We start from the raw sequence: 13,361 nt of genomic DNA on the forward strand, positions 1-13,361 counted from the left end.
ATGCAAAAACTCAACATTACTCCCCAAGGTTTGTTTAGTATTTTTCTTATTTGTAAGGGTAAGGGCGTAAGGCTATCTACTTAATTTTCATCTCTTTATTATTAAATAATTATAACGTATCAAGATGAGTTCAAAATCAAGTTATATTTGATATAGTAAGTGAAACTTAAGCAGAACATAGACAGAAACGAACAAATTAAAGTACTTGGTGGTCTACGTTCTTACGGTCTTACTGATCATAGCTACTCTTTTTTTATTTGGTTACAAAGTTTTTCATTCAAGATTTATATTTTGGACTAGTTTCTCCAGTGCTTCTACTAACTTATTGACATAACCACTCATTAGTCCATGACGAAGCAAAGTCTCCTTCCACTTTGCGTGGTTCTTCCTCACCCGGTTCCCGAGCTTGCTGTCTTTGTCCATCACTGATCTGACCGCAACGCTCAAGCTTTCTTTTGTGAACAATCCTGCTTCTCTTTCCACTTCCACTGAGAGCTCTAGTTCCTCAGTCAACAATCTTGTGTTGAGGATTTGATCAGGCAAATATGGAAGCAATACTATTTGGCAATCACTCACCAGAGACTCCCACATTGATCCAAACCCGCAATGGTTCACAAAGCAGCCTACCGATGGGTGAGCTAATATCAACGGTTGCTGCACCCATCCTCCCCATACCACTCCACGCCCCTTCACCCGCTCCTCAAACCCTTCTGGTAGCCCTTCTTGGATTGTCGATGATCCTCTTGGTGGCTTTACCGCTACAAGAAATGGTAAACCTGTCAGCTCCATTCCTAAGCAGAGTTCTTGAAATTGATCCTTCTCCAAAATGATTTGGCTTCCTAGAGCACAAAACACCACTGAGCCAGGTTCAAACCTGTTCAGCCAAATATCCATCAATCTTCTAGTGCTATGATCTTGTCCGGTTCAGGGAGGATTGGACCTGTCAAGAGAACTTTTCTCTGAAATTGGCTCCCCAATAAATCGCAAAATTTCTCTTCTACTTCTAGGCATGTCCTTATCAAAATGACATCGCAGTTTGTAAGTCCCTCTGTGTTACGTGCGTAAATCGTATGTCCCTCTCCAAACGGATAAAAGAGGAATGACATGGCATTAGTTTCTTGTCCGCGAAGCAACACCTTCGAAGAAGGATATCCTGGTGGAAGAACATCTAAGTTATCTGGTCGAAGACCAGGGACAAGTAAGGTAGATGCAGATGCCGCAGAAAATGCTATGAAATACACACTCTTTGCTCCATTATTTTTAGCAATTTCAGTAACCCACTGAGCAAAATCGAAAAATATCATATCCGGTTTCCCAACACGAACTGCATCTTCGACCTGATCACGTGTCCGATCCATAGCCGAGGCCAATGAACTTGATAACGAGGTCTGGATATCCGAGGTTGTCTCAGCACCAACAGGGAGACCATCGACAGGAGAGACAGTAAGAGGGTGAAAGACGATGTTGTCTGGGAACAGATTGAGATGTTCAAGTTGCTTCTGAGCTTTCTTGGGCAGCAAGAATGTAATCCTATGACCTTTCTCAGCTAGTTTGTTAGCAAGATGCAGAAAGGGAATCATATGACCAAATGCGAACCAAGGGAACATGAAAGCATGAAACTTTGGCTCCATTTCTATTTCTTTTCTACCTTTCCTCTTCCGAGTTATCGAAATGTGATAATTGGAAAACCAAAAAATTTTAAGCCTTCAAAGAGAGAGATACAATAATGAAATTTTTTTTTTTTTTTTTTTTTCAATTTTAGTGTGAGGCTAAAGAGAAAACACCAATAAATTTATGAGAAAATTAAATGAAAGGTAGCTCCGAGTGTCAGAAGTAGCGTTGTATCTTTTTCAACGTTTCAGTGTCAAAGGCAATAATATGTGAAACGTGCCTCAATAGACAATAGAGCTCCCCGTGGCCACAACTAATAACAGCAATAATATATGAGAAAATTGTATAACAGTTTAAAGAAATATCTATTTCTTTTTTGTCGGCCGTGAGATGGAAATATGCATTTTTCCCGTCTACATTTAGCATTTTACTAAAAAGTCGTTGTCAAGGTTTATTAAAATCTCCTCGTAGTTTAGTTACTTACATAACTGACTTCTAGCTTTATCGAATGTATCCTTCCTTGTGCGCAGTGTGTAGAGATAAATTTAACAATTGTTTCGTTAAGTTTGATTAATGGTGGAACTAATTCCGTGGAAAGATTTATATGTTTACTCATTAGTGAAACATATAGTTGGAGGTTCTATCTGTTATACAAAGAAGCACATTTCGTTATCATCAATCTATGCTTTGATATGTGTTCTGTGATCAGAGCCGTTCCACAATATATATATTGGGGCCAGAAGCCCAAAACAATATTAAGACCAACTTTTAGTGGACCAAAGAATTTATTTTTTGATATAACTGGTGGTGTAAAGGGTCGACCACGATATGTCAGGAACATTTTTGTTGACATTTACAGTAGTTAAAGGGCTGATAAAATACATATACGTTTCCCGGCCGCAAGCACATGCTTCGGTATTAGTGTATTACGTGGGTTTAGATATGCGGAAATACATAACCAATATCAACAATGCCAGTGAGAAATACATAACCATGCAAGTGAGAAACGACCATGTGAAATTATACATATTTGGTTTAGGTATGCGGAAATATATAGAGTGTAGAATTAATTAGCTTAGAAACTGAAATTTGAGATTGAGAGAGTAGAGCTTCAAATGTCCATGCAAACCAAGTTTCTTTAAAAAGTGTTTTATTCATGTTCTTTCTCTTCAAGACTTATTGACATAACCATTCATTAGCCCAATACTAACTAGAGACTCTTTCCGTTTGGCTTGGTTTCTCTTCACTAGGTTGCCAAGCTCACTGTCTTTATCTATCACAGACCTAATCGAACCGCTCAAACTCTCCTTCGAAAACAATCCCCTGTTTCCTCTCTTTTCACCTCCACCGAGACCTCGAGTTCCTTGCTCATCAATCTAGTGTTAAATATTTTTTCACCCAAATGTGGAATAAACACTATTTAGCTGTCATTCACTAGATTCAACTTTTATTAGCACTACAAGAAAGACGTACATTGTTAGTTCGGAAAATATGCTATCATATGTAATAGATAGCGATTTCATAAATACTATGATATCGGCAGCTATGGTAGATATCCCATCTAAGATAGAGTTATTTTTCTAAGTTATAATAAGTTCATATACGATAGCGTTAGTTAAATGTTTTAATTTAGTTTTTTCGTAGCAATATTTGAATGCTGTTATTTATTTTTTCATAACAATTTATGAAAATTTTCAATTTTTTCTAACAACTCAAATTGGGTGCTATGATATATCACTGTACAATAGCAAATATTTTTTGCCGTAATTTATGTTTTCATAACTCTTTTTCGTGTTGTATTACCTTATTACATAACTAAATTTATTCGCTATGATGTATATTATAACGTCTTTTTTTTTTTGCTATTATAGTTGCATATAAGATTTTTCTCTTGCTATTATATAGATGACTTAGTGCTATCTTTAAAAATAGAACCTGCTATCATATGTAATATATATAATCTGTAATTTCAGAGAAAGAAACCATTTATATAACATCTCAAAATCATTATGAATAACATCTCAAACACAATTCCAAAACATTCCGAATCACAATTCCAAATCCAAAATGCAAAACATAAAACATTCCAAATCCAAAATACATAAGACTAGTCTTAAACTAGCTGGACCAAAGTTGCTTCATCCACTGCAATAATGGACATTGTCTTATATCAGTTTTGCACATGAAATACTAAAAGCACAAGCATCACAGTAAATAATACTTACCAAAAGCACAAGCATCAGTTTACAACAGTCAATAGATGACCAACTGATCAATTGGCCATGCAATAGATGAACCAAGTGCATCTCTCATATACTCAATCTCATCTGATGGCCTCCAAACCGCTGCGTCATCTACCTTGACTATATCTATCCAAACTCGCACAACGTTAGGACCCAAGCGAAAACAATGTACCTTTTGCTCTGGATCAGTTGAATGCACCCGTCCTTCAGAAACAACCCGCTTCCTTCCGCTAATATCCTTTAACTTATACTTCTGATTTTCCTTGATAGCTCCAATTTTTCGCTGACAATTTGACAATATCAACCAATTACTACAAGAATGAGACATAACCATAATTAACTTCTAAGAACATATACAGGCCCGGCCCACCCCTAAAGCAGCCAAAGCATGTGCTTTAGGCCGCATAATATATATAAAAAATTTGGGTTGATTAATGAAACAAGTTCCTAGCTAAGTTGGTTCTGTTGTACGAAAATATACCCCAGGTCGTGGGTCCGATGCCTCGAAACAGCAGTTTTTGTTAATATATTTTATAAAATACCTTGTATAATAAATGCTTTAGGCCTAGGTAATCTTAGGACCGGTCCTGAACATATAAATATAAGTTACCGGAGATCTTCGAAGAGGTGACTGTGCAACTGTTTGAGTTTCCATTGCATTAGATTTTGGAACTGTTCTTGGAGATTTCTCGCATGATGCTGAGGTTTGTGTCTTATGCGATTTAGATGCAGAATTTTGAGTAGGAGATAACTGACCTGTTGCATCTAGGTTGTTTTCAAAGACAACTTTGGTGACAGGCCATGCTACAAAAGATAGTAAACAGTCCTCTATGTATATCACATCTTTTGTAGGCCTCCAAATAAATGTGTTGGGTTCGTGTACCACATCAACAAAAACTTTTACACCCTTTGGTCCGAGTGGAAGTCCATTCACCAAAGCTTTTTTATCTTGTGTGTTCCAACGGCCTTCAACAACAACTACATCATCGTCAGACATATCAAGTAGTTTGTATTTGTTTGTAGAATTGGTTCTTGTGCCCTGTAAAAAACATTAATAAATCACTTAAGTATTCTAGATGATCTATAATCTGTACAAACTTATTAATTAATAAACAAGATAGAAACTTTACAAGTGGTGCCATATCTTCTTCGTGGTCCCCCTGTTCTAGACTAACACACTTCGTGGCAGGCCATGCAATCATGTGCCCAACAGATTCTTCAATCGTGAACATTTCACTAGCAGGTCTCCAAAGGAATGCTTCGGGTACAGTGGCAGTGTCAACCAATACTTTATAATCTAAAGGACCTAATCGAATCCCATTCAAAACATCATCTGGATCTGTCGATATAATACGTCCCTCAACAACATTCGCAGCATCACCAGCCCAGTCAATCAAAATACACTTTGGTTGTGATTTTTTGTTCACACTCTACGCAAACTTAGATTATTAAAAACAAAATCAGAGTGTATAGTTATAAAGAAATCAATATAATGGATTATTAATCACTTACCCTTGCAGCAAGATGAGCTATTTTCTTATCCATTTATGAAAGAGTTATGGAAGTTCCAGCGGATATAGGACGACCCTCTAGAATAGAACTATTATCATAGTCAGTGTTTCTATCTAGCTTTTCCAGTACGTTTGTAGACTTTTTTAAGAATTCACTACAAAACTGAATGCATTCTTCGGCTAGATAACACTCAGCAATACACCCCTCTGGTCTCGCAGGATTTCTCACAAAGTCTTTGAGAACTTTCATGTACCTGTGAAATGTTTGAAGACTTATAGGTTAGAAATGAACAAAATGAAAATATTAACAATAGCAAAAAAGGGACAATTTATACCTCTCAAAAGGGTACGTCCATCTAAAATGGACTGGTCCACCTAACCGAGCTTCCCTTCCTAGATGAACCGTCAAGTGCACCATGATATCGAAGAAACTTGGCAGAAAAAAACTTTCAAACATGCTTATCGTTTCAACAATCTCAGCTTCCATTACCAAAATCTTCTCTCTATCAATTACTCGCTGACACAAGTGGTTGTAGAATGCACATAAGCGTGCAATTGCTAGCCTAGGACCTTTTGGCAACAAACCTTTAAGTGCAATCGGAAGGAGTTGCTGCATTAACACGTGATAGTCGTGTGATTTTAGACATGTTACTTTGCAGTCGTCTAAAGATATGCCTCTCGCTATGTTTGAACAGTAGCCATATGGTCCTTTGAAATCAACAAGACGAGTACATAATATTTTTTTCTCTTTCTTCGATAAAGACCAAGGAGCTGCAGGTAGATATGTTCTTTTCCCTTGAGTCCTAGGGTGCAAATCCTTCCTAATACCAAGATACTCCAAATCTTTACGGGTATTTAGACCATCCTTTGATTTCCCACAATGTAACAAAGTAGAGAGAATACTTGCAGCCACATTCCTTTCTACATGCATTACATCTAAGTTATGCCTCAGAGGAAGATCCTAAGAAATACACAGAACAAATACAATAAATAACTATAAGGTTACACAAAGTTTAATGAAAAATAACTATAAAATTTGAAAATAAAATTATACCTCCCAATACGGTAACTTGAAAAATATAGACATTTTCTTCCATCTTGATAACTCTCCCTCATCTACATTTACATCATTTTCTTCATCCTCTTCTGACTTACTTGATAACTCCTCTTTATCAGACTCCATACTAGTACACTCAGTCTTTTTCCTCTTGCGCGCAGATCGTTTCCAATTTCCGAAGTCATTTTTGAAAATTTTCAGGTTTTGAGAAATTTCTTGCCCAGACAATATCCTTCCTTTTCTCCCATGTTCAGTTTTTCCATCAAACCACAACTTCTTTAATCTGAAACTATGCTTTGGTGGCAGTCTCTTTCGATGGCACATATAGACATGTTTTCAGCTGAACTTCAACCACAAACTGTTTGTATTTTTTCGACATAATGGACAGGCCATCTAACCCTTTACTTTGCAGCCTGCAAGATTCTCATAAGCCGGAAAGTCACTAATCGTCCAAAGCAGCATTGCTTTCAGATTAAAAGTTGATTTACTGAATGCATCATATGTTGTCTCTCCATTGTTCCAGACATGGTTAAGATCCTCTATGAGCGGCTCTAAGTATACATCAATGCTATTACTAGGCTGTTGTGGTCCAGGTACCAACAATGTAAGCATGATGTTCTCCTTCTTCATGCATAAGTCAGGTGGCAAATTGTAGTTTACTAGCAAAACAGGCCAGCAACTGTAGTTGTTGTTCTTCATGTTGAATGGATTAAATCCATCTGTGGAAAGACCAAGCCGCACATTCCTTTCTTCAGCTACAAAGGAAGGATATTTGGCATTCATCTGATCCCATGTTACTGAATCCACAGGGTGGCGGAGTTTACCATCATTGCTCTTGTTAGTTTGATGCCACCTTAAGTATTTAGCCATCTCTTTGGACCTAAACATTATCTTTAGCCGTGGGACTATGGGAAAGTAGCGTAACACTTTCTGTGGAACACCTTTCTTTACTTCACCAGTAACCATGTTCGTCTTCCATCTAGAAGCCTTGCATTTAGGAGAATTATCGAGCTTCTTGTACTTCTTTCTGAATAAGCAGCAATCATTAACACATGCATGAATCTTCTGGTAGCCCATATCAAATGACTTAAGAAATTTCTTCACCTCATATAGTGATGTGTGTATCACATTGTCCTCTGGTAACATTTTTGGCAATGTCTCCAGAAGATCATTGAAACTCTTGTCAGACCAGCCATTTTGTGTCTTAAGTCTGAATAGGGACACAATTGCCAAGAGTTTACTATGATTTACATAACTTGGATATAAGGGTGTTACAACATCTGCAAGCTTTGCAAGAAACTCATCTTCTTTCTTGTCCTCACACTCTGCAATCTCACCGAGTTCAGCATTTCTAACAAAGTCATCATCCATGAACTCAGCAGCTTGATATAACCCATATATCTCATCATTCAACTGACTGACCTTATTGTCACCTTCAATCCCAGAATTTAACTCTCCATGATGATACCAATCTGACCGCCACTTATAAGCCTCATCCATACCCCTTGTAACAAGATGGTCAACTACAACACTGGCTGAATGACGATCAATGTTACGACAGTCAATGCAAGGACATATAATCATATCACCATCTCCCAAATCAGCAGCCACAATTCGTACAAAATTTGAAGCCCCTCTCTCGTAAGCTGGATCAGCTCTTCATTGCATAATTGAAGAGAAAAAAAAAGGTAAACTCTCTAAACCCCTACTTAAGCTACCCTAACCTGTATAATTTATGTAATGATATACCTGCAAAGATGCACCCAATCCTTGTCCACCATTATATGATCTAACCTTACTACATAAACAACATATATGATTTATTGACAGAATCTTAGACATGAATCACAATCACAAACACATATATCGCATATATTAAATCAATAGTAATCACAAACACAAAAACAGTATTTAGACAACTATATCACATATATTAAATCAATAGCAATCACAAACAGAAAACAATATTTATAAACAACCAAACAGAAAAAAAAAAAAAAAAAAAAACAAGATATACACTTAGCAAGATTGTTCAATACACATAAGAGACGGAAAGAAAGAAGCTACTAACCTGTCCTGTGAATGGAGATTAATAAAAGCTTGTTCAGTTCCAAGATGTACACTTAGCAACACTTGCAAAACATAATTAGAGAAAGAGTATAAGTTTCAATTGGATATATAACAAAATCGGATACTTAAACAAAATCGAAGAGACTAATTGGATACATAACTAATCGGATACTAATGAGCTCTAATACAATTGAACAAATCTATTGCATGTCGAAAAATAACTGTGCATTGTTCCAATTTCATAACTGTGAATCAATTTCATAACTAATCGGATAATAATGTGCTCTGAATCAGTTGAACAAATCTATTGCATGTCCAAAAGTCAAAACTTATATAAAACAATCATATGAGGAAGAAAATAACCTTCGAGTGGAGCTCAAATCCAGAACTTAACTCCGGCGGTACTTCAGAGGGCGGTGACGGCGACGGCGATTGGCGAACCAATTGGTATGTGTAAGAGATTTACGGGTAACTGGGTGAAGTGCAGGAGAGAGACTCGAACATACCAACCTTCAACCGAGATTAAGTCCGGCGGTGCTTCAGAGGGCGGCAACGGCGAGTTTAATAACGGAATTGCCTCTCGAGATTTTAGGGTTTCAGCAACCAAAAGAGAAAAGGGGTAAAGTGAAGGAGAGAGAGTGCGATAAAGTGTTTAGTTTTTTTTATTTTTTGGCAAAATTTACTAAGTGTTTGGTGGAATAAGTGATTTTAGTTCCCGTTTTAAAAAAAAGCTATTATAGCGTTTATACAATGCTATCGTATGGTAACCAAATTATAAACTCAACTTCGATAGCAATTTTAAAAATCGTGCTATTACGAGGTGCTATCAATGTATATATTTTTTTGTAGTGTAGAGTATATAGTCGGTTTATATTGGTTTAATCTCTTGTATAGTTTGGTTAGCATAGTGGTTTAGTTTCACTTGTATTTAATCTAAATTTATATCTCACTTAACGAAGACATTATCTTTTCCGAGATTCTGTTTTATCTCTCTCAATCTTGTTCATGAGAAAGTTGATAACTTTCGTTCAAGATTTTAAAATTCAATTTATCACCATATTGGTATAACTGTTGAACATGTTCATGACTACGATTAACAAAGCAGGCCTATTGATGGATGAGCACATATCAATGGTTCACAAAGCAGACCTAATCCACCTTTACCTGCTCTTTCAACCCTTAAGTAATTACCGATACAATCGTACAACAGAGGTTAAACCTGTAAGCTCCGTCCCTATACAGAGTTCTTAAAGTTGATCCTTGTCGAGAGTGAGTAGGTTTTCTAGTGAATGATATATATCACACACTCTGACACTGGGGTTCAAATGGAATTGACAATCGACATAAGCCCTGTTCGTTTGTTCATTTGGATGGACCATCTTAATGGTCCATCCAAATGTTGTTCGTTTGTGTCAAGAAAATAACATTATCCAAAATCATTCACATGGATCATTTGAATGAGTTTTAAAATTTTAGGCAAAAATTTGAAACTCATTTGAATGATTCTAGTTGAACCATTTGGATGGAGATGCTTCATCCAAAAATAACAAATTACAAATGTATCCTTATTATACAAAAAATCTATTTATCTACAAAATTATAAATAATATTTTTACAATTCTTACAAAATGTCAAAAACACATGATAAATTTCCCGCTGAAACTAAAATCACGTTTTTCCACCAAAATCATAAAGTCAAAAAAATTTGCCAACAAAAAAAAATTCACTTTTCCGCAAAAAAAAACACAAAATCACATTTTCTCGCCAAAAACGTAAAATCACATTTTCCCGCCAAAAACATAAAATCATATTTTCCCGCCAAAAAACCTGAAATCACATTTTCCCGCCAAAAATGCATAAACTAATTTTTCCGCTAAACCTACAATATCACATTTTCCCGTCAAAAACATAAAATCACATTTTCCGGCCAAAAAACGTAAAATCTCATTTTCCCGCCAAAAACGTAAATTCACAATTTCCCGCCAAAAACGCAAAATCATATTTTCCCGCCAAAAACGTAAATTCACAATTTCCCGCCAAAGACGCAAAATCATATTTTCCCGCCAAAAACGTAAAATCACATTTTCCCGGCAAAACCGTAAATTCACCTTTTCCCGCCAAAAACGTAAATTCACAATTTCCCGCCAAACACACAAAATCACATTTTCCCGCCAAAAACGTAAATTCACATTTTCCCGGCAATAACGTAAATTCACTTTTTCCGCAAAAAAAACAATACACAAAATCACTTTTCCCGCCAAAAACGTAAAATCATATTTTTGTTTGGTTTTGAATGAAAATATATGAATATATACTTTAGATCAATATTTAAAATTAATATGGTTAAAATTAAGATTAAAAAATTGTTAGATCAAAACATGGGTATTTTAGTCATTATTCTAATCAAATCCATTTAGATGAGAATGTAAATGAAGCAAACAAACATATCTCCATTAAAATGCATCATTCAAATGAACCTTTTTTATTTTTGTTTGTTGAGTCATTTGACATTCAAATGACTCATTTGGATGAAGCTTTTGAATGGATCATTTGAATGAATCACACAAATGGTCAAACAAACAGGACCATAGTTGCACTTGTATCATAAGTTCATAATGTTTGAACTTTTGTACTGGAAAAATAGAAATAAGCTGTTTAGTTTATTTATAGAGACTTATCCATTTTTTTCATTTTAAAAACTTGTTCCAAGATTTACTAGAGGATTGTTACTAGAAATTATGTTTTGGCACTAGCATATCTTGGTCATGAAAGTAAACTCGCATTCTTGCTTTTTCTATAGAAAAAGACAAACTTTGACTAAAGAAAAATCTTTTATATATTACAACTTTTTTTTGTGTGGTAAATGATCATCTATTATTACAACTTTGAGAAAAAAGACAAAACACTAACAACGACATCATGGCGTCGTTTCTTATTTCCTTATTTGTGACACCTGCTACGTACTTGCTTTATGATGAAATTAGTTCATTCGAGATTTGGATCGTTGACTAGATTCTGCAAAGTTTCGATAAATTCATCAATGTAACCGATTAGTAATCCAGGACTAACCAAAATCTCCTTTATTCTGGCGTGGTTCCTCCTCACTCGATTCCCCACCTCACTATCTTTGTCCATGACCGAGGTGATTGCAACACTTAAGCTCTCCTTGGAGAACCATCCTGTTTTTTCTCTTTGCACTTCCACCGAAACCTCGAGTTCCTCAGACATCAACCTCGTGTTGAGAACTTGATCAGACAAGTATGGAAGCAAGACTATTTGGCAATCACTCACTAGAGCCTCCCACATTGACCCTAAACCACAATGACTCACAAAGCAGCCTATTGATGGATGAGCCAATATCAATGGTTGCTGCACCCATTCTCCCCAGACTACTCCACGATTCTTCACTCTTTCCTCGAACCCTTCCGGTAACGCTTCTTGTATTGTCTTTGCACCTTTTGGTGGCCTGACCGCTACAAGAAATGGTAAACCAGTGAGCTCCATTCCTAAACAGAGTTCTTGGAATTGATCCTTCTCAAGACTGATTTGACTTCCCAATGCACAATATATTACCGATCCCGGTTCGAACCGACTCAGCCAGTGACTCCATCTAGCTTCAAGTGTTTTACTGTTGTCTGGCTCTGGATGCATTGGACCTGTCAAAAGAACCTTTCTCTGGTATTGACTCTCAATATAGTCACAGAATTTACCTTCAACTTCTTTGCAAGTCCTAAGTGAGATGAAATCACAATTCATAAGACCTGTGGTTAACCGGTGATACAGGCTCTCATAGTATATGGAAAAGGACAATAAGGCATGAGCATCTTGCTCACGGAACAACACTTTCGATGAAGGATAACCCGGTGGAGGTACTCCAAATTCACCACCGGGGACAAGTGAATGAGCCATGGAGACAGCCCCTGCCACAAAGTACATCACACTCTTGACTCCATGTTCTTTCGCCATTTCCGGAACCCAATGAGAAAAATCGAAAAATATCAGGTCTGGTCTCAAAGCACGAACGGCTGCTTCGGCCTGATCGCGTGTGAGATTTATGGCTGCGGTCAGAAACTTCTCCAGTGAGAGTGGGACATCCGACGCGGTCTCGGCGCCAGCAGGGAGGCCATCAACATGAGGAATAGTAAGAGTGTGAAAGACGATGCTGTCTGGGAACAGATTGTGATGTTCCAATTGTTTTTGAGCTTTCTTAGGCAGCAAGAAAGTGACTTTATGACCATTCTGTGCTAACTTGTTGGCTAGATGCAAGAACGGAATCATATGACCAAAAGCGAACCACGGGAACATAAAAGCGTGAAACTTTTCACCCATTTTTCTTTCCTAAATTTTCGAAACAAGCAGAACACCGAAAAACAAACAAAAAAGAAAGATTTCAAAAAGAGCCAGAATAATTTTTGTTGCGTTTGAACTTTCAAATGATATACTTTTTTTTTTTGTTTTTCTGTTTCTTTTCTTGCTATATAGTTTATGCGATTGAGATAACTCCTATATATATATCAAAAAAAGTCTGATCAAGATTTTTTTTTTTTTTTTTCTTTTTTTTTTTTTCAATTGTCTTTGAATTTTAGTGCGATGAAGCGTTGGTCCCTTTACTAGTTATCGGGATATAATATGTGAGGCCGGCTAAAGACTGAACACCAATATTTATGAGAAAATGAAAGGTAGTTCCGAGTGTCAGAAGTTGCGTTGTATGTTTTTCAACGTTTCAGTGTCAAAGGCAATAATATGACACGTGCCTCAATAGACAGTAGAGCTCCCGTGGCCACAACTAATAACAGCAATAATATATGACAAAACTGTATAACAGTTTATAGAAATATCCATTATTTTTTTGTCGGCCGTGAGATGGTA

The 13,361-nt window shown here is 36.6% G+C and overlaps 2 protein-coding genes and 2 pseudogenes across 3 annotated transcripts; all 4 read right to left on the reverse strand.

Annotated features, from left to right (window-relative positions):
• Positions 1-125: 125 nt before the first annotated feature.
• On the reverse strand, positions 126-1,736 carry LOC104729126 (UDP-glycosyltransferase 79B6 pseudogene; annotated as a pseudogene).
• A 2,128-nt stretch (positions 1,737-3,864) lies between these two features.
• Positions 3,865-5,278, reverse strand: LOC147949069 (uncharacterized). Its single transcript, XM_087477815.1, has 3 exons — positions 4,985-5,278; positions 4,465-4,893; positions 3,865-4,137 (listed from the first exon to the last, which is right to left on the reverse strand). Exons 1-3 carry the CDS (start codon positions 5,084-5,086, stop codon positions 3,865-3,867), a joined length of 804 nt encoding a protein of 267 aa, XP_087333941.1. The 5' UTR covers positions 5,087-5,278.
• Positions 5,279-5,399: 121 nt separating this feature from the next.
• Positions 5,400-8,212, reverse strand: LOC104753810 (uncharacterized; annotated as a pseudogene).
• Positions 8,213-11,281: 3,069 nt separating this feature from the next.
• On the reverse strand, positions 11,282-13,089 carry LOC104729132 (UDP-glycosyltransferase 79B9-like). 2 transcript variants are annotated; one of them, XM_087487861.1, is made up of 2 exons: positions 12,122-13,089; positions 11,282-12,084 (listed from the first exon to the last, which is right to left on the reverse strand). In XM_087487861.1, exons 1-2 carry the CDS (start codon positions 12,819-12,821, stop codon positions 12,062-12,064), a joined length of 723 nt encoding a protein of 240 aa, XP_087343987.1. In that variant the 5' UTR covers positions 12,822-13,089; the 3' UTR covers positions 11,282-12,061. The 2 variants fall into 2 exon arrangements, with proteins under 2 accessions (XP_087343987.1, XP_010446327.1); XM_010448025.3 differs by having other exon boundaries at positions 11,282-13,083.
• Positions 13,090-13,361: the final 272 nt, after the last annotated feature.

The sequence above is a fragment of the Camelina sativa genome, chromosome 2, assembly GCF_030686135.1.
Source record: "Camelina sativa cultivar CO46 ecotype springtype chromosome 2, ASM3068613v1".
Lineage (NCBI taxonomy): Eukaryota > Viridiplantae > Streptophyta > Magnoliopsida > Brassicales > Brassicaceae > Camelina > Camelina sativa.

What these genes read in the sequence shown, in the direction of transcription:
- LOC147949069 (XM_087477815.1), bottom strand. Translation starts at nt 5,086, where the DNA reads ATGTTCACGATTGAAGAATCTGTTGGGCACATGATTGCATGGCCTGCC. An exon ending in AAGAAGATATGGCACCACTT is followed by an intron (nt 4,894 to 4,984) that starts GTAAAGTTTCTA and finishes TGTTTTTTACAG; the next exon opens with GGCACAAGAACCAATTCTAC. An exon ending in CACCTCTTCGAAGATCTCCG is followed by an intron (nt 4,138 to 4,464) that starts GTAACTTATATT and finishes TCAAATTGTCAG; the next exon opens with CGAAAAATTGGAGCTATCAA.
- LOC104729132 (XM_010448025.3), bottom strand. Translation starts at nt 12,821, where the DNA reads ATGGGTGAAAAGTTTCACGCTTTTATGTTCCCGTGGTTCGCTTTTGGT.